General features: G+C 42.5%; 1 protein-coding gene across 3 annotated transcripts in view; it reads right to left on the bottom strand.

Moving 5' to 3' along the window:
• The window catches only part of LOC137417894 (E3 ubiquitin/ISG15 ligase TRIM25-like), a 97166-nt gene that overhangs the window by 70240 nt on the left and 6465 nt on the right, over positions 1-20461 (bottom strand). For 2 of the 3 annotated variants that reach the window (XM_068103836.2, XM_068103842.2), the window contains exons 2-3: positions 8067-8747; positions 4382-4477 (exon numbers count right to left, since the gene is read on the bottom strand). In XM_068103836.2, coding sequence (XP_067959937.2) covers positions 4382-4477; positions 8067-8747 — 777 coding nt within the window. Of the gene's footprint in view, positions 1-4381; positions 4478-8066; positions 8748-15686; positions 16151-20461 lie in introns of those variants that run through there. The other variant, XM_068103851.2, reaches the window with a different exon arrangement.

Below are 20461 nucleotides of genomic sequence, written 5' to 3' on the forward strand. Positions count from 1 at the left end.
GAACACCCGGGTCCATCTCGACCCCCAAGCTTCTTAAATCCCCTGGCGCATCATACGCACGACCATATTGGTCACCACTTACACCGGGTCCTCTTCCTCTTCGCTTCTCCTCCATCACCTGCGAATCCCTCATCCGGTTAATGAGCACATCACGATCCAAACACAGACTTTGGACCAATTCTTTTATCTCCTCTTTTATCTCTTTGTTATCCCCTCTCCGTCGCTTCTTAATTTCGCTCACCCCTTCTTCCACTTCTTCTAATTTGTGCCTCACCTCTTTTATTCCCCGGTACGTCTCCTCAAGCTCGTCCTCCAAGGCTACCTTGACCGTTTCCATGTGCGTCCTCACCTGCCGGTCCTTCGTCTCCATTACCTCTATCACCTCGTCCAACCTCGTTGTCAGTCCCTCACGTACCATCTGACATTCCCTCTTCGTCGCTACCAAGTCATCTTTTAGTTCTTTCTGTGTCGCCTTTAAACCTCCTAATACCGCAGTGTTCCTTTGAACCTGCTCCACTAACTCCGTCTGTCCCACCGTCAGCTGCTCCACCTCTTGCGTCAGGTCCTCGATGCCCCCTTGTAACTTTACAGTCCCCTTTCTCACCTCCTTCTCCATGTGCTCCTTACAGTGCCTCACCTCCTCGCGCACTCCTCCGACCTCCTCACTCACTCCTCTTCTGATCTCCTCTCCCATCACTTGCATCTCCTGCCCAGATGCCACCCTCATCTGCTCCATTTCCTCCCTGTGAGCATCCAGTTTGGTTTCTACCCCCATTCTGACCCCCTCTATCTGCTGCCCCATTTGGTTAACTTCCCTTTCCGCTTGGTCCCTCATGTCCCTCAATTTGCCTTCCATACTGTTTTCTAACCCCTCTAACCCATTTTTCACTCCCTCTATCTGATTCTCCTGGGCAGCCATTCTATTTTCTACCCCCTCTAACCCCTTTTGCATCCCTTCCATTTGATTCTCTTGAGCGGCCATTCTGTTTTCTACCCCCATTAACCCATTTCTCACCTCTTTTATCCCATTGTCTAACCCCTCAAAATTTTTGTCTACCTTCTCACCAGTACCCCTCGCTTCGTCCCTCATTACCCCCATTTGGTTTCCCAACCGCTCACTATCAGCCCTCATTCCCACCATTTGTTCCATAAGGGCCCTCATTTGCAGGAGGAAAAGGTTCGAATCCACCAGGGGCGCTGCCGCGGGCGTGGACGCCGTGGCCACCTCGTGCGTGACAACGCTATTTTGCGACCCTGCCGCCCTCACTGCTTCGCTCTCCTCCTGTCCCTCATGTCCCTCAATTTGGTCCTGGACCGACCCTGCTTCACTCTCCCCTACCGGACCCCAGCCGTCTTGATCCGCCATAGCGCGACTTGCAAAATTCGAGTTTCGTAAAACAAATCCAATTTTTTTTTTCGTTATAATTTCGTCGAGCGCAGTACGCGCTCCGAATCGATTTTCCCTCCCAAAATTTGGGCCTAACTAATTTAGTCCCGGGTCCGAATCCAACTCCTCGACACCAATTGTTACAGACACGACTTTGATGTTAAGGTGGGCCGAGCGGAATGGCCGTCGTGTCCGCACAAATTACCCGATTGTACTCGAACGTCGACGAAGCCGCGCTACGCTGGCTCAATAGGAAAGAGAAGACACCCGGCTGGGTTATAATGACACAATACGACACCAGGGGTTCAGTTCTCAAGACCTCCGGAGGAGGTTATATTAAGGCGGAAGGTTAGATTACAACTACAAGAGGTACATCATAGGAAGACAGGCACTTAGACACAACCTTATATTATTCCCGACAGACCACAGAGAAACAGGACAAAAACTGACTCACACGGGGATTGATGGCAAGGAAAGCGGGTATTCGATGGCCAGCACAAGGTGCACCTTGTGCTCAGGGACAGGATGGCGCGGCCCAAAAGATGCAGGAGGTCTCTCAGCGCTCGAGGTGGCGTCTTGTCGTCTCAAGCTGGGGGCGCATCTGACGTCACGTCCGGCAAGCGGCTGCGTATATCCGGCGGGGAGTGACACGCCCTCGGCTCGTTAGCTCCGCCCAGATGGAATCGGTCCGCCCTTCTTATTGGGTGCGGGGGGGGGGTTTACCAGGCTCCGCCCTTGACGAGGAGCTGACAGCCAGCCCCTTCGTGGTAACCCCGTGGGGCGCATGGATAATGGCGGCTAACCGAGCCGGAGGGAGGACGCACACTCCCCGCGCGCGCCGTTGTTGTAGTTGTTGTTGTAGCTGTAGTTGTTGTTGTTGTTGTTGTAGCTGTAGTTGTTGTTGTTGTTGCTGTAGTTGTTGTTGTTGTTGTTGTAGCTGTAGTTGTTGTTGTTGTTGTTGTTGTTGTAGCTGTAGTTGTTGTTGTTGTTGTTGTTTGGGGAAGAAGATGGGAGGAGGTATGGGAAGGTCCTAAACTCACTACTGGTGCCATATAATCACATTCTGGTGCAACGAAGAGTCATAATTAATGGAAACGAGGCCTTAACTGACATAGATTAAGAATAACTAGGAAGATGTCCGAAAGTTGTCTACGTGTGGTGCGGTGGACCTGGGCACGACATTTAATGGGGGAATAAGGGGAAGGTCGGCTCTACTGATTGTTATTTACATGCAATGGGACTAGGGAATGGGGGACTGGGGAAAGTTGGGGAGTATTGGAGAAAATAGGGGAATATTTACAAGCGGATATGGAGGCCAAATTCCATATTCGCAACAATATATATATATATATATATATATATATATATATATATATATATATATATATATATATATAATGAATTTGTGTTTGTTATTTTAGTGCAAGCTGAAGTAACTGGTGTTGCACGAAGAAATTCAATGAAATACTCTCATACTTAAATTTGTGTTGTCAACAACAATTCACTGCAACTTCAACATACGATCTTCACAATACAAATGACTTGATCACTCCAGGGAGAAAATCCCAGGCAGTGTATAAGCACAAGATCCAATTGACGCCTGTAGGTCAATTATCGGGGGTCAATTATTTATCCAAACATAGCCCTCGACCTTCTCTGAATGAAAGAGGAGGCCATATAAAGTTTGGTCGCACTGATTCCAACAAGGTCCGAATCCATAAACAAACAAATAAACAAACTTTCTTTATATATTAGATATAGCAGAGTACCCTCCCTCTGGGTGGGTCGAGTTTGCAAATTACTCACTGGAAAAGTATCGTCTGTTTTTCAAGAAGTCAACAGATGTTTATGTGGTGTGTGCTTTCAAGATTCTAGATGGTCAAAAGGGTATATTCCAATCATAGTTAGTGTCTAAAGGGTCAAAAGGGTCTAATCTCTCAAGCATGCAAAAAGGGCCTAAAAAGGTCCAAGTGGTCTAAAGCTATAAATGGTCAAGGGTCCAATATGTCTAATCTGTCTGAAGGGTGTAAGGGGTCCAAATGGTGTTGAAGTCCAAGTGACTTAGTAAAGGTCTACAGGTGCTTGAGGTCGAAAGGGTATAAAAGGTTGAAAGGGTGAAGGAATCTAAAAGTGTTGAAAAGGTCTCAAAAGTAAAAGTATTCTTAAGGGTATTTCAGGGTCTTTGGGATCTAATCTCGCAAGCATGTAAAAAGGGTCTTGGATGTCTTTAAAGGCGAAGGTGGTGCATGAAAATAAAATGAGGACAATCCACAGGTCGGACTTTGTCTGTGTGCCAAATTTGTTGGTTGGCGGCACAGCTGTCTTTGCAAAGAAACACGAACACACACAGACAGACAGACAGACAGACATCCAACAATTTTTTTATTTCGGTTATTATTTGTTATTCACATTTGGTATTGTTACAGGACCTGGTTTTTTTTTAAAAGACAGAAGTGATTATATTTACAAAGGTGCCCACAAAGCCAAATAAATAATAACATACACCCAAATTAGGTGTTGTCTCCTCATCCTCAGGGTGCCACGTGAAAGGGAAGGATGGGAGGGGAGGAGGGAGATTTGTGGGAATGGAGGAATTATTTTGCACATTTTCTGCCCATGGTACCCCAAAAACGACAAAACTTGCGACAGGAACACATTGGGCAAGTCGTTCACTCTGACACACACATACACAAACATGCCTACATGTGTACATACCATTGTCGGATTGTTTGTTTGTTTATTTGTATAATTCGTTTACTAATTAATTGTTCCCTTGCTGCATTTTTTTTTTTTTTTTTTGCAGTTCGTTAGTTCACTTCTAAAAAAGATTATCATCGTACATTCCTTCACAAAACAACGATGACTTATTCGAAGAGAAATAAAGGTGTGAGTGAGCACCTCCCTTGAGTGCATTCCTTTTTTAAATGGGGAACCAGGTGGGGGACATGACCCTTTCCAAGTTTCCAAGAACACCCATTCCTTGATGATTCCCACCTCTGTTTTCTCTTCCTCCTTCTGAACCTGCCGTAGTTGGGATGCAACGCTCTGCATTGACTGTGACACATGAGGATACTTTGCAGCCAAAACATCCTGCACAGAATAAAGAAACAGAATGAAGAATCGTGAACCTGTGGTGGATTAAAAAGGAACATCCTGCACAAAATTAGATAAATACTAGCAGAGGTAACCGCACCTTGTGTGGAAGGAATTTAGAAGATACAAGATGATTTGTAATACGGGCTAACACCAGGTGGTGCTGTACTATACACATTTACAGAGAGAATTGGGGTCTTCGCCCCACCCTGAACCCCCGAACCTGTAGATTGAAAATGTTTTCTTGCCTTTCCATTTGCCAAGAGGATTGGTATGCGATATGATGGGGTTATAATTATGTATACGGAGTATACATTTGTGAGAAGAAGCACAGTCAATGTGATGGGAGTGTTATTAAAATTTATAAATATTCTCTTCTCTTTAACTCCAGAGCTGTACGAGAAAAAGTCCCAGGACGACATTAACCACTAAAACTGTCTCAGCTGTCTTGAAGGTCGATGTGTGGTGAAGCACTGAAGCAGTCATGATTACATCACTCTACATTTCAATAATTATATAATTATATCAGGGGTAGCTTCATTGACATTACATGACGTCATCGTGACATGTTGGTGTGAAGGTAAAGATCGATATATTTTGTAATTTAAATTGCTGGAAAATGTTTGAAAACCTAAAATGTCCAACAACAAAGATCGAACCATTTAGAAAGTTTTCTCTGGGATTGAACTGTTTTCAGGATGTGGTTTTAATGGGATTTTTATATTATACGCTGATTTGATATATAAATACGAATTTAATCCAAGGGATTTTTCAGATTGGTTAGAAAATGAAGATCCCCTCAATTGAGGTCTGGATGACAGATGGATCACCTGTTAAATGGGTTTAAACCTTCGTGGTTTGTCCAAGATATGATACACAGGGTCTTGTAATATAGCGGAAAGACCATGAAAGGTATAGAGTGTATAAGGTTATTCAAAATGAATTCTTCTTCTTCTTTTTTCTTATGGAGCACATTTCTGCAGGTTATACCATTTGCTGGGGGTGCAGGTGTGTCACTGATTCAGTGCCCTCTAAGTCAGAGCGTTAATTTGTGATCCGTTCAGGGAGCTGGCGATCAGGAAAAGTTGATTTGTACCGATTTGAAATATTCCAAAGATAGTTAGTTCAGTAAGTTTTATAGTTGGGGTGCAGGAAACGACACCGACATCTCTCTGCTTTATTTAAACACTCCTTTTTATGTGAAAATTCTGTGATGATGAATCTTTATTTAATCTTCATTAGGGTTTAAGTCAGAGGAGTGTAAGTAGCTCAGGCCATAAACATTCTTCCTTATTCCAAAACAAACTTATTTTGGTGAACTCAGAACCCTTGTCACATCAAGAAATCAACAATTTCACCTTTTAACAGATGGTCACCTGAAAAAAACTTATTCATTTCCCCTCACGTCTTGTACAGGTGAATGATCAACAACAGCACATGATAAATAATTCTGATGATAAACTCATTCCCAGAAATCTCACGTTTATGAGGAATATTCTGCTACGATGACGTAACAAGCTGTACAGAAATGGATAATTGTCAATCGGAAAGTTAAAAATATTCAGAACTCTACACGAGCCTTCGTCATATAAAACTAGGCCCGTGGGGGACTGACGGTTATATCCCCATGCCCCACTCCACATATGGAAGTTGAAAAAGGCGACATTAAAACAACAAAGAGCAATCAGAGTTCGCAGACCCTCGCCAAGATGTGTTTGTGAGGTGTATTTTGTGGGGTGTTTTTGTACATTCTTTCATTATTTCGTACAACCACACTTTCATCAGACATGCGTGACACATGACATCCTCTTTATAAAACTGAATTCAGTATTGTATTTTGAATATATATTTTTTAATGAGGCTGTCCTCGGGGTCATTGGAGTTCCAAGGGTCTTTCGGATCCATGGAGTCTTTTGGGTCATCAGGGTCCTATGGCTCTTTTGGGACCTTGGGGTCTTTTGGGTCATTGGGGTCTTTTGGATCTTCGGAGTCTTCAGGGTATTTTTCGTTCCTCGGGGTCTTTTGGGTCCTTGGGGTCCTCTGTTTCTTCATGGTATTTGAGGAGCTTCAGGGTATATTGGGGTATTGGTGGTCTTGATGGGGTCTTAAAGCTTCTTCAAAGGTCCAATGGGTCTCAGCAGTCCAAAGTGTCGAAAGGTACATTCCGATATTACATAATTAATAGACAGGATGCCACTGACTTCAAACAGTACATAATTAATAGATATATTAAAAGCTCACATGGCTGGAAAAGATAACAAAGTGGTGCTTTTTCTTCTTCAAACAATAACTTCTGGCTGCCAGACAGTAAGACCAATCATATTGAAATTTTAAACATGTGTTCTGCTTTGCGACTACGTCATTATTTTGAAGTTTCACATCAATCAATGAAGCGGTTTTAGAGATAGAACTTTTAAAAGATCTTTGTTCAATCAAATATGGCCACCAAACCATGTGACGTATGAATTATTCAAGGGCAGCAGGGTATACGCAAGGGAATATATGTTTGAAGTTTCCGTTCAATCTGTTCAGCCATTCTGGAGGAGTGGCTTTTTACAGTTATATTCTTCAAAAAATCATAGCCGCCAAACCATGTGATCTATGACGTCATGGTCACATAACGTTTTGTTTGTCATGGGTATACTATCATTCATGTCATGTTTTGCCTCAATCTGTTTGCCTGTTTCGGTGAAAAAGGGATTGTAGTGGTTTATAAGGCTTTGTGTTCAAACAAATATGGCGGCCAAACCATGTGACCTATGATGTAATAATTTTTTTTCTCCACCAATTTATCCCTAGATGATGCTCAAGAAATTTCATCTTGATCGGATAAAGTTTTGTACTTGTCGAATTATGACATCATAATGGAGGCACATATGACAACTGGCATCATCATTAACATATTTTATTCCCCATGGAGAGTTCTTTAAAATGACAAATATCTCAATTTTTTCTACGCAGCGCTTTCGGAGATATAGAGGTGCAAAGCGTTTCGGTTTTTCCCAAGATGGTGCCCGTACCACTTGACCTTCACCCATACCCAGACATTTCTTCCATCTTCACTCCTGGATAAGACATCATAATTATCAATGAAAAATTCTACAGGAGGATGTGCACCTACAGTGAAAATTTCCTGTCAATCGGAGGAACAGTTGCAGAAAAAAACACTTATTCTGTGCAGACAAACAACCAAACAGACAGACTCAAATGCAATACCCTCTCCCCTGGCGATGGCAATTACATAGAAGAGAGAAATCTGATCAGCAACAAGACCTCCATAACCTCGTGTTCAACTGAGGCAAAAAAACCCTCTTTTCAGCCTCTTGTAGGGGGTGGATTTGGATGAGGAACACAACCCCATGAGACATTACTTGCCTGATGAATTATTCCAAATTTGATTCCATAATTGGTCAGGTAGTTTGTGAGAATAAGATGTTTTTGTCAAATGTTAACGGATGGACGGACACGTATATATGGACAGATGGCCAGACATTGGGACCTATTATATATGAGCTTATTTCAGAGAAATAACCAAAAATAATATGGATATAATACTAACAATAACCATTTTCACCGATTTACTCACCTTTAGTTCAGCATGAGCAATCTCCACACCAACAATTTTGTGGTCCTGATGTTCTCCACCTGTGCACGTGACGCACATCAAGCTCTCATCATCCTTACAATAGAGTAGGATTGGTTTTCCGTGTTCAATGCATCTTAGTTCCTCAATCTTCACTCCCGGATCCACCAGTTTGTGCCCTTTCTGTTGATGAGGCTTCAGGTGTTTCTCACAGCAGAGGATGTCACAAGGTACACACCTCTTGGCTGCCTCGCCATTACAAAGCTCACAGAAACTCTCACTGCCCCCTGATTTCATTGCTTCCTTAACATTCACATCACCATGTTCTGTATCTTGGACCTCCACCTCCAACCAAACCTTTCCCTCTTTCAACTTCATATTTTCTACCAAGTTGGCAACGATCACATTCTTCTTGAGCTTTGGTTTTTGTGCAAAAATCTCACGGCAATTTAGACAAACATAACCTGTGTCTTCTTCCCTGTTCTCCCAGGATTTCTCTATACACACACGACAAAATGAGTGGCCACATGGCAAAGCAGTGGGCTCCTTGTAGAGTTCAGAGCACACTGGGCATGTGAGTTCATTCAAAATAACTCCAATATCAGAAGAAGAAGAAGAAGAAGAGGAAGAAGAAGCCATTTCCTTGGGGTGAGAGAAGAGCGTGACACAGGGTTGAATTGAAACCTGCAAATGGAGATTGATAATTAGAAAATCGTAAAGTAAATAAAGAGCAAGTATACAGTCACGTGAAAAAGTAAGTACACCCGACGTAAAGTTTTGACTTTTTCAACATATTTCAACATACAGAGCTATTTGATCTTCATTTCAACAATATTGATAGATAAAGGTGATATAATATAATATAACAAATATCATGAAACATTTACATTTTGTAGTCCATTGTATAATTTAAATAAACATAAATGCAAATTTCGCATGTGGAAAAAGTAAGAACACCCTTGGCTTTAATAGGTGGTATTGCCCCCTTTGGCAGAAACAACCTCAAGTAGGCGTTTCTTATAACTGTCTACCAGTCTCTGACATCGAATGGGAGAAATTTTTGCCCACTCCTCCATGCAGAATTATTTCAGCTGTGCGATGTTTGAGGGGTTTCTTGTATGCACAGCTCGTTTCAAATCCCCCCACAACATCTCGATGGGATTTCGATCCGGGCTTTGACTTGGCCATTCCAGAACCCTCCATTTCCTTCTTTTCAGCCATTCCTTGGTGGATTGACTGGTATGTTTAGGGTCATTGTCATGTTGCAAGGTCCACCTTCGGTTGCACTTCAGCTTTCCGACAGATGGCCTCACATTATCCTCAAGCACCCTCTGGTACAATGAAGAATTCATCGTGGATTATATGATGGTGAGCTGCCCAGGCCCTGATGCAGCAAAGCTGCCCCAAACCATAATATTTCTACCACCATGCTTTACAGTTGGTATCAGGTTCTTGTGGTCAAATGCTGTCTTTGGTTATCACCAAACATGTCTTCTGGTACTGTGGCCAAATAGCTCGAACTTTGACTCATCTGTCCAGAGATTATTGTTCCAGAAGTGCTGGTCTTTGCCTCGGTGTTCATTGGCAAACTTTAGTCTTGCCCTGATGTTCTTTCTGGACAGCAAAGGTTTCCTCCTGGCACACCTCCCATGTAGATCAAATGTGTGCAGCCTCTTTCTAATGGTAGACTCGTGCACTTTGACATCAACAGTGGCAAGAGCTACCTGTATGTCCCGTGATGACATTCTGGGGTTCTTCGAGACTTCTTTCAGCATCTTGCGGTCTGCTCTCGGGCTGAACTTGCTGGGGCAGCCTGGCCTGAACAAGTTGGCAGTTGTTTGGAATCTTCTCCACTTCTAGATGATCTTCCGGACAGTCGAATGATTGATTTCAAATTGTTTGGAGATATTTTTAAATCGCTTCCCAGACTCGTAGGCAATTAGGCATCTCTAACCTTCTTTCTGAAGGCCTCAAAGAGCTCTTTTGATCTTGGCATGGTGACACCACACACTTCAACAACAAAGAGCAAACCAAACTAAATGTCTGAGGTTTAAATAAGACATGTTCCTCCAAGATCCCCTCTGACAATGTTCTAATCATTTGCACCTGAGCTGGTGCACCTGATTCTAATTTTAGGCATTTGAAGTAGTGATAAATGTAGGGGTGTACTTACTTTTTCCACATGCGAAATTTGCATTTATGTTTACTTAAATTATACAATGGACTACAAAATGTAAATGTTTCATGATATTCGTTGTATTATATCACCTTTATCTATCAATATTGTTGAAATGAAGATCAAATAGCTGTATGTTGAAATATGTTGAAAAAGTCAAAACTTCACATGGGGTGTACTTACTTTTTCACGTGACTGTATACATTTATATTGTTGCAGCCACAAATTCCGGGGCTTGCTAAAAGGGGAAGCCTCGGTTCCTCCCCCCCCCCCCCCACCCCCCCGGCCTACTGGGCCTGAGTCAATCAGGCATGGATAACTACATGACCTGAGCAGTGCCAATCAATCTACCAGGTTCCCTGGGGTCCTCAGTCCAATTAATGTTTACATTTGGGTCACGTCATTTTCCAACGGGGTCTCGCACCCTCGATATGCACTGCTCTTATCTTTTAAATCTTCATGAGATGCAGCTTTGCAAAAACTGCCAGTGCACATCGGACATGGACTGGAGCCAATTAATTAGTTGTGGAAGAAAACCTCCGAGATGAACACCACAGGCGGACTGTGCTAGACCAACAGAAGAAAGGACAGGCACAGACAGATCGGGAGAAGAATCAACAATGAAGCACTTAATTTATAAGGAAGAGGGGACAAGGGGGGAGGATATCACGAACAAAAGCCATTCAATGGACCAAGCAGAATCAAAATGGACAAGGGATCAATAATGCATAAGGGATTAACTAGATTACTAGAAAGACACTTTCACAACACGACGTCAACCGATATGCGTCCGCCCAAAATATTACACCATTATACATACATGCACAAAGTTTGATTTAAATCCCTTCAGCTATTCTCAAGTTATCACATTTTTACCTGACATGACATCAGACCTTTGACCTCTTGATGCTATAATCCAATCAGTTCATCTTTGCATCATTATACATACCTGTACCAAGTTTGACATGGATCCCTTAAGCCGTTCTAAAGTTATCGCGGTCATGAAATAATTGTAACTTAACATGACCTCTGATCTTTGACCTCTTGACCCCAAAATCAAACCATTTTATCTTTGCATCGTACTATAATTATACGAAATTTGTTGAAAATCCCATGAGTGGTTGAGAAGTTAGCCTGGTCGAATAATTTTTTATGTCAAGGGACATCTGGCATTTGACCTTTGAACTCTTGACCCCAAAATATAATCAGTTGCTCTTTACATCATGATACATACCTGTACCAAGTTTTAATTAGATCCCTTCAGCAGTTCTCAAGTGATAAATCTATTACAGACTTTGACCTTTGACCTCTTGACCCCAAAAATCAAATAAGTTAATCTTTGCATCATAACACATACTTGTACCAACTTTGGTCAGAATCCCATCAATGGTTCACAAGTTATCGCAGCAACATATTTTTTAACCTAACATGACCTCTTGCCTTTGACCTCGTTGCGCCAAAATCTAATCAGTTCATCGATACCTTATACATACCTGCACCAAGTTTGACTAAGATCCCTTCAGCCGATCACAAATTATCGCGGTAATGAAAACCTATCACGGACAGATGGACGGACAGCTAGACGGACAGCCAGACGGACAACCTGAAAACATAATACCAGACGGACAAGACAAGACTTCGTCGACGGAGGCATAAAAATGGACAAAGCACAGGGACAAAGAGCAGAGTTGTCCTGATCTACATCGTTGATACTCCTTACCTATATTCACAACACAAGGGCACAAATCAGACTCATCACGAGGAAGGGGAGATAAAGAAAACGAAGATAGATCAGTCGCTCAGGTGAGGGGTAAAGAGGACTACTTCGTTGGGATGGGTGCTGAGGAGGTGCAGGTCTGGTGCAAGAAAGAAAATGGAAAGAGGTGCATATCTGGAGGGTCGTATGTTGTAATATGGTTGTCGTTTGCTGTAATATGGTTGTCGTATGTTGTAATATGGTTGTTTCATGTTGTAATATGGTTGTTGTATGTTGTCATATGGTTGTTGTATGTTGCAATATGGTTGTTGTATGTTGTAATATGGTTGTTGTATGTTGTAATATGGTTGTTGTATGTTGTAATATGGTTGTTGTATGTTGTAATATGGTTGTTGTATGTTGTGATATGGTTGTTGTATGTTGTGATATGGTTGTTGTATGTTGTGATATGGTTGTTGTATGTTGTAATATGGTTGTTGTATGTTGTAATATGGTTGTTGTATGTTGTGATATAGTTGTTGTATGTTGTGATATGGTTGTTGTATGTTGTAATATGGTTGTTTTATGTTGTAATATAGTTATGGTATGTTGTAATATGGTTGTTGTATGTTGTAATATAGTTGTGGTATGTTGTAATATGGTTGTTGTATGTTGTAATATAGTTGTGGTATGTTGTAATATGGTTGTTGTATGTTGTAATATGGTTGTTGTATGCTGTAATATGGTTGTTGTATGTTGTAATACGGTTGTTGTATGTTGTAATACGGTTGTTGTATGTTGTAATATGGTTGTTGTCTGTTGTAATATGGTTGTTGTATGTTGTAATATGGTTGTTGTATGTTGTAATATGGTTGTTGTATGTTGTAATATGGTTGTTGTATGTTGCGATATGGTTGTTGTATGTTGCAATATGGTTGTTGTATGCTGTAATATGATTATGTATGTTGTAATATGGTTGTTGTATGATGTAATATGGTTGCTGTATGTTGTAATATGTTGATGTATGTTGTAATATGGTTGCTGTATGTTGTAATATGGTTCCTGCATGTTGTAATATGGTTGCTGCATGTTGTAATATGGCTGCTGCATGTTGTAATATGGCTGCTGCATGTTGTAATATGGTTGTTGCATGTTGTAATATGGTTGCTGCATGTTGTAATATGGTTGCTGCATGTTGTAATATGGTTGCTGCATGTTGTAATATGGTTGCTGCATGTTGTAATATGGTTGCTGCATGTTGTAATATGGTTGCTGCATGTTGTAATATGGTTGCTGCATGTTGTAATATGGTTGCTGCATGTTGTAATATGGTTGCTGCATGTTGTAATATGGTTGCTGCATGTTGTAATATGGTTGCTGCATGTTGTAATATGGTTGCTGCATGTTGTAATATGGTTGCTGCATGTTGTAATATGGTTGCTGCATGTTGTAATATGGTTGCTGCATGTTGTAATATGGTTGCTGCATGTTGTAATATGGTTGCTGCATGTTGTAATATGGTTGCTGCATGTTGTAATATGGTTGTTGTGTGTTGTAATATAGTTGTTGTGTGTTGTAATATAGTTGTTGTGTGTTGTAATAAGGTTGCTGCATGTTGTAATGTGTTTTTTTATGTTGTAATACGTTTGCTGTTTGTTGTAATATAGTTGTTGTATGTTGTAATATAGTTGTTGTATGCTGTAATATAGTTGCTGTATGTTGTAATATAGTTGCTGTATGTTGTAATATGGCTGTTGTATGTTGTAATATGGTTGCTGTAATTTGTTTGTGCCCGAGTCGTGCTTTTAAATAACATCAGGTGGGTTGATTCAGCCTGTCATCCTTCTGATGTCGGCAAAATGCGAAACAAGGTGGTATAAACAGGGGGCACTGCATTAATGGCACGGCCACACTCCCAGCAATGATGCAACCATCCGCCTTTGGCTACTTATGGAATATAACAATGTGTGTGTGTGTGTGTGTGTGTGTGTGTGTGTGTGTGTGTGTGTGTGTGTGTGTGTGTGTGTGTGTGTGTGTGTGTGTGTGTGTGTGTGTGTCGTTGGCTGCTGCATCCACAGTTGAAACATGGATGGGTTTCAAGAGGTGCAACGGAGATCTGGCAGTGTCCACCTCCGTGTGTGCAGGTGCAAGTTTGTATGTGTGTCTGGATGAGTTAGATGGCTTTACCATCCTGTTGGTAGGGGTGAGGGGGTTGGTATGCCCAAGATCACCTTACGCTCCTGTTGGTGGGGCTTAGGGGGTTGGTATGCCCAAGATCATCTTACTCTCCTGTTGGTGGGGGTTAGGGGGTTCGTATGCCCAAGATCACCTTACGCTCCTGTTGGTGGGGGTGAGGGGGTTGGTATGCCCAAGATCACCTTACTCTCCAGTTGGTGGGGGTGAGGGGGTTGGTATGCCCAGGTTCACCTTACCCTCCTGTTCGGGGAGGCATGTTGAAGCTACATTGCTCTCATTCCAATATGGAATGTTTTGACAAGTTTCTCCTCTCACCACTAATCCTCCCCAGGTAATGTCTCATTTATTGAACTGCATTATTTGTTGTAAATCATTCATTGGATGTAATCGATAACTTTGTATCTATTGTAATCCCGTGTGTTGTGTTGAGTTGGTGAATCCATCATTTGACGGGATTTTCCTTGAGTATTCACATAAAGAACAATCTCCGAGTATTAACATTCGGAATAATCATTTAGGGTATTAAATGAAATGACAAACTGGATAAGAAGATCATCAGAAGGTGCACTCGATCATCACAAACAGGTAACACAACAGAGTGCCGGGTGTCTCATGACAATGTGCTTGTATCGACAAACACAGAAACAGAGATTATAATGAGATTTCATGAGTGAACCATCTGATCAATCACTCAATGGGAGTTCTAGTAAAACGAAGTTGTAAAGGTACACCTGGTATAATCACTATAAAGGTGCACCTGGTTCCGGTCTCTGAGCTGTGGATGTGCGATTTTCACCTCTGCCACCTTTCTCAAAGATAAGTCTTCCCCGGTCGTTTTTGTTGTTTATTTTGGTGTATAACTAGCATAACTAGTATAACTAGTTCCACTCCTCCCTCCAGGTCTGCAAAAGAGGTGTTCACCACCATCTCTTATCATCCAAAATATCCCCATCCAAAACCTTGATCTTTTCTACCCCCGTTAACCTACCCCTTCCCACCTCCTTCAAATTCCCTGTTTTCTTTCCTGAAATCCCTGTAGCGTCCATCTTGTTTATCCCATGTTCCCCGGCCCAGTGCTCTCTCTTCCACAGATCTCCCAATATCCCTGTTTTCCACTGTTGTTGTACTTCCCTCTCACCCCCTCCCACTCCCACTCCCTTTATTATATGTTCCATATGTTAGCTCTTACATGAGACTCGACTTGGTATACAATAAAATCGCCCGTGTCCCACACCAGCGTCTCCACCATGCTTCGTCCGAATCCGTCCACAACTTTTTCAGACATCTTGTTCACAAATAGATGGAGACATGAAAACAAAACATCAACAAGATGGAGACAAACATCGACCTTCGGTGGTGAAACTAATGAACCTGGAACTCTGTGGTTCCTCTGAGGCCCTAAAACTGACGTCATCCTGCCGAACCACACGGATCTTCCCGATCGCACTCTCCACACTCCTTCATTCCCAGAGTGAAACACACACGATCATTGTACAACATTTCTCATTAATAAGTTGATAACTCCTTAACCCGGATTCGAGTACGGACACGTTACCTCTCCTGGTGATGAAGCTTGAGAGACGCACAAACACTTCCGCTGGCGCTGACTGAGCTCATAGGGGAGGAGCCTCGTTCAATGACGTATGAACAACGTGATGACGCATCCTCGTAGAACGAGGGCGGGATCACCCACGCATTCGAGTTTCACAGCAGGTCACGTGATTGTATTAATAACAACAACTAGATTTTCAACTTGTTTTTTCACCTTAAGTTAATTTTCTTGTGAAACAATAACCGGTTTAAACCCTTTTATGTGATGATAACGTTTATTTTAAACCCGTTATCTCTGATTATCCCGTTTAATAAACAAACTCGTTCTCATCTCGTTATTATTTATCAAAACAAACATCATTCCCGAATCCCGATCCACGGATTTCTCCGATCGATGTTCAAGCTCAGAAAGTTCAATCGGAGTCTGAACTGAACTCATTCGGGAGAACGATCTTCAAAATGTGTTTCAGGTTCAACCCTGGACGGCTGGTTTCGAATCCCGACCCAGGTATGAACTACCGTCCAAGTGTTTCGCAGGCAGGTGATTAATCAAGGTGTTCATCTTCTTCCCTCGGACGGACGTAAAGCCGGATGTCCTCTGTGCTAGCATTAGTTGGTGAACGTTAAAGATCCCACGGTGTCCTTCACGAAAAGTAGGCAAGCTATCGCCGGCATCCTGAACAAATTACACATTATTGCTGAAACGCACGAGCAGTGGCGTAGTGATGGGGGTGGGGGAGGAGGAGGATGAGGAGGAAGAGGGGAAGGAGGAGGATGAGGAGGAGGAGGGGCAGGGGGATGAGGAGGAGAGGTGGGGATGAGGAGGAGAGGAGGGATGAGGAGAAGAGGAGAGGAGGAGGAGAGGGTGGAGGAGGAGGAGGAGGAGAGGGTGGAGGAGGAGGAGGAGGAGAGGGGAGGGACGAGGAGGAGGGGATGTGGCGCCAAATTACCCCACAAAAAACCGTTTCCATGCTCCATTTGTTTGTATTGTCTATAAATTATAACACAACGAACTCATGAGATCAGGAAAAGCAACTTTCAGAACCGCGTTTTACAGTTTAAACTCCGTGCTTCATGTAAATGTGTCATGTTGATGTTTACAAACTCCTTCACATCCGGATTCACTTTTTGTCTAATTACTATTTCTCTCACCTCACCCAGATGTCTGTGAAGTTAACATCATTTACGCTTTACCCTTTACCTGATTCAAAGTTAGGGTTGCACCATTACAAAAATGGAGGGTGTTGTGGATTTATTTGTCCGTAAAATGCGTAATTACGCGAATGCGTAAATAGGGTAAATTATGGACGACGGTAATCCGATTATAATTACTGGTACAATTTCAGCGCTCTTCTTCTTTCTCTTCATTTTTGCGATCTTGGTATTTCATCATTTTCTTGAGTCCTGTGCTGTTGAGGCCAATTTGGCTGGGTCCTGACACCTCAAATATCAGTGCGCTCTTTTCTTTTTTGTACCCAAGTTCGATATCCGGTCACAATGCTTTGTTTTTTATGCTCGATGGGATAATTTGGTTGTATCTCATCCAGGGACTACAATTCAATTCAATTCAACTCAATTCAATAAACTGTATTGTCATCCCATCCATACACAATACAGTATAAAATGGAACGAAATTACGTTCCTCCTGGGCCTTGGTGCAATATAAACATTGAAGCAAGGCTACACATAGCGCAATTGGACATGACAAGTGTAACGCAATACCATAAATACACAGAACAATACTATAAATACACAGGATAGTATACAGTAAATACACGATGAATATCCATGGCAATATGAGTATATCCAAGACAACATAAAAATAAAAATTTTAACAAAAATGTATGGAGTTGAACAGTTGACTGTAGGTTACATCTAATAAGTAAAACATTTATGTCGCAACATATTATGTATGGCAGTATATGATACCTGCAGTGCAAGTGAGGGGGGGAGAAGGGGAGGAGCGAGGGCGTTTAGACCCTATTAGTTAAATTAAAGTGGGTGGTGGAAGGTAAAATGGTGTTAAAGAGCCTGACAGCCTGGGGGAAGAAGCTGTTACAGAGTCTGGCAGATCTGGCTCGGATGCTGCGTTACCTTTTCCCAGACGGCAGGAGGGCAAAAAGTCCATAGGGCGGGTGGAAATGGTCGTCAGCTAATCTGGCGGCCTTGCGTGTGCAGCGTTTGTAATAGATATCCTGCATGGAGGGGAGAGAGACCCCAATGATGTTTTCAGCTGTCTTCACTATCTGCTGCAGAGTCTGGTGGTCCGAGACATAGCCATTCCCGTACCAGACAGTGATACAGCTGGTCATTACGCTCTCAATGGTACCCCTGTAGAATAAGGTGAGGCTGGAGGGGGAAAGGCTTGCCTTCCTCATGTGTCGCAGGAAATGGAGATGCTGCTGTGCTCTCTTGGCTAGGGAAGTGGTAGTAGGGTCAATATACGAAAAAAACTCACCTAACCCCAAAAAAATTGATACAAAAGGTTTTTCAATGGATTCTGGTACCATTGGGCATGCTAAATAACATACTAAAAATCTAGTAACATCTGACTTCCGGAAAGGGGTCATTTTCAAGATGGCGTCCAAGATGGCCGCCGGGAGCTTAAAATGGCCATATCTCAATTATTATTCAACCTAGAAAGGTGGTTTTGGTGTCTAACCCTGGGTTTTAGGGCCCAAGGAATCCAATTGAATCAATAAAATTACCATCAGTTAATTATTTATTGACAAGTCCAAGATGGCATCCCCAGGTGACATCCTGATCCACTAAAATGGCTCTGTCGAATAGTAGTCAACCTAGAGAGATTTTTTCAGTGTGTATACCTAGGTTTAAGGCACCCAGGAAATCATAAAAATTACTTAAATAAGCACAAAGTAATCAGGTAATCCAGTAAGCCAGGTTTACCAGCCCATTAGGCATTTGTTGTCTTTTACAGTTAGTCGCTATTCATCGTCATCCTCCGACTCCTCTGGAAGAAACTTGTTATGTGGATTGTCAGATTCTTCTTTGGCATGCCCAATGGTACCAGAATCCATTGAAAAACCTTTTGTATCAATTTTTGGGGGGTTCAACCATATATTGACCCCTCTATACTTTTCGGTATCCAGGAGACTCCAGAAATTTGTGACAGATTGCCTTAAGTTTCATCTGAACATCATTTTGAAGGCTGATAATATGGATTTTGTTTATGCGATCCCCCCCCCCTCCCCAATATAAAATAGTCTGTCCCTTGCCATAACCTCTCAAGCTTTGTAAAAACCTTTGTCTGTAATGATCACTGAATACTGTGGACTGGAGTCACAGGTGGCAGTGGTGTTGACACATTACATTCTTATCTCCAATCTGAAACACACACTTGGTTCATTAGCTGGTGAGTCGGAGGATGACGATGAATAGCGACTAACTGTATAAGACAACAAATGCCTAATGGGCTGGTAAACCTGGCTTACTGGATTACCTGATTACTTTGTGCTCATTTAATTAATTTTGATGATTTCCTGGGTGCCTTAAACCTAGGTATACACACTGAAAAAATCTCTCTAGGTTGACTACTATTCGACAGAGCCATTTTAGTGGATCAGGATGTCACCTTGGGATGCCATCTTGGACTTGTCAATAAATAATTAACTGATGGTAATTTTATTGATTCAATTGGATTCCTTGGGCCCTAAAATCTTGGGTTAGACACCAAAACCACCTTTCTAGGTTGAATAATAATTGAGATATGGCCATTTTAAGCTCCCGGTGGCCATCTTGGACGCCATCTTGAAAATGACCCCTTTCCGGAAGTCAGATGTTACTAGATTTTTAGTATGTTATTTAGCATGCCCCATGGTACCAGAATCCATTGAAAAACCTTTTGTATCAATTTTTTGGGGTTCAACCATATATTGACCCCTCTATGGTGTTGAAGGACCATTTTAGGTCATTTGTGAAGTGCACACCAAGAAACTTGGTGCTCCTAACTGTCTCCACGGTGGAACCGTTGATATATCGTGGGGTGTGGTCTGCACAGGCCTTCCTGAAATCCACAGTCATCTCTTTTGTTTTATCCACATTAAGAGACAGATTATTGTTACTACACCAGACTGGCTAGCCGCTCCACCTCCTCTCTGTATGCTGACTCATCATTGTTGCTGATGAGACCCACCACTGTCGTGTCGTCAGTAAACTTCATGATATGATTTGAACTGTCCTTGGCAGAAGAGTCATTACAAGCAATGTGAACAGCAGTGGACTGAGCACAGCCCTGGGGGGAGGGGGCGGTGGTGGAAGGGGGGCACCGGTGCTCAGTGTGGTGATGCCGGAGATGTTATTTCCGATCTGGACTGCCTGAGGTCTCTCGGTCAGGAAGTCCAGGATCCAATTACAGAGGGAGGTATTCAAGCCCAACAGGCCCAACTTCCCTATCAACTTCTGGCGGATAACTGTATTAAATGCTGAACTGAAATCAATAAACAGCATTCTTACATTCGTGCTTTTGTTTTCCGGGTGAGACAGGGCCAGATGAAAGACGGACGATATGGCATCCTCAGTAGACTGGTTAGGACGACATGCAAACTGGAGGGGGTCTAGTGAGTTGGGGAGTCTGGTTTTCATATGGCCCATGACGAGCCTCTCGAGGCACTTTATAATAATTATTGATGTGAGTGTCACAGGGCGATAGTCATTAAGGCAGGACACTGTTGACTTCTTTGGCACTGGTATGATGGTGGTCGCCTTAAAGCATGCAGGGACAACCGCCTGGCTCAGTGAGATGTTGAAGATGTCTGTGAG

This window comes from Myxine glutinosa, chromosome 1, assembly GCF_964187855.1.
Source record: "Myxine glutinosa chromosome 1, kmMyxGlut1.1, whole genome shotgun sequence".
NCBI lineage: Eukaryota > Metazoa > Chordata > Myxini > Myxiniformes > Myxinidae > Myxine > Myxine glutinosa.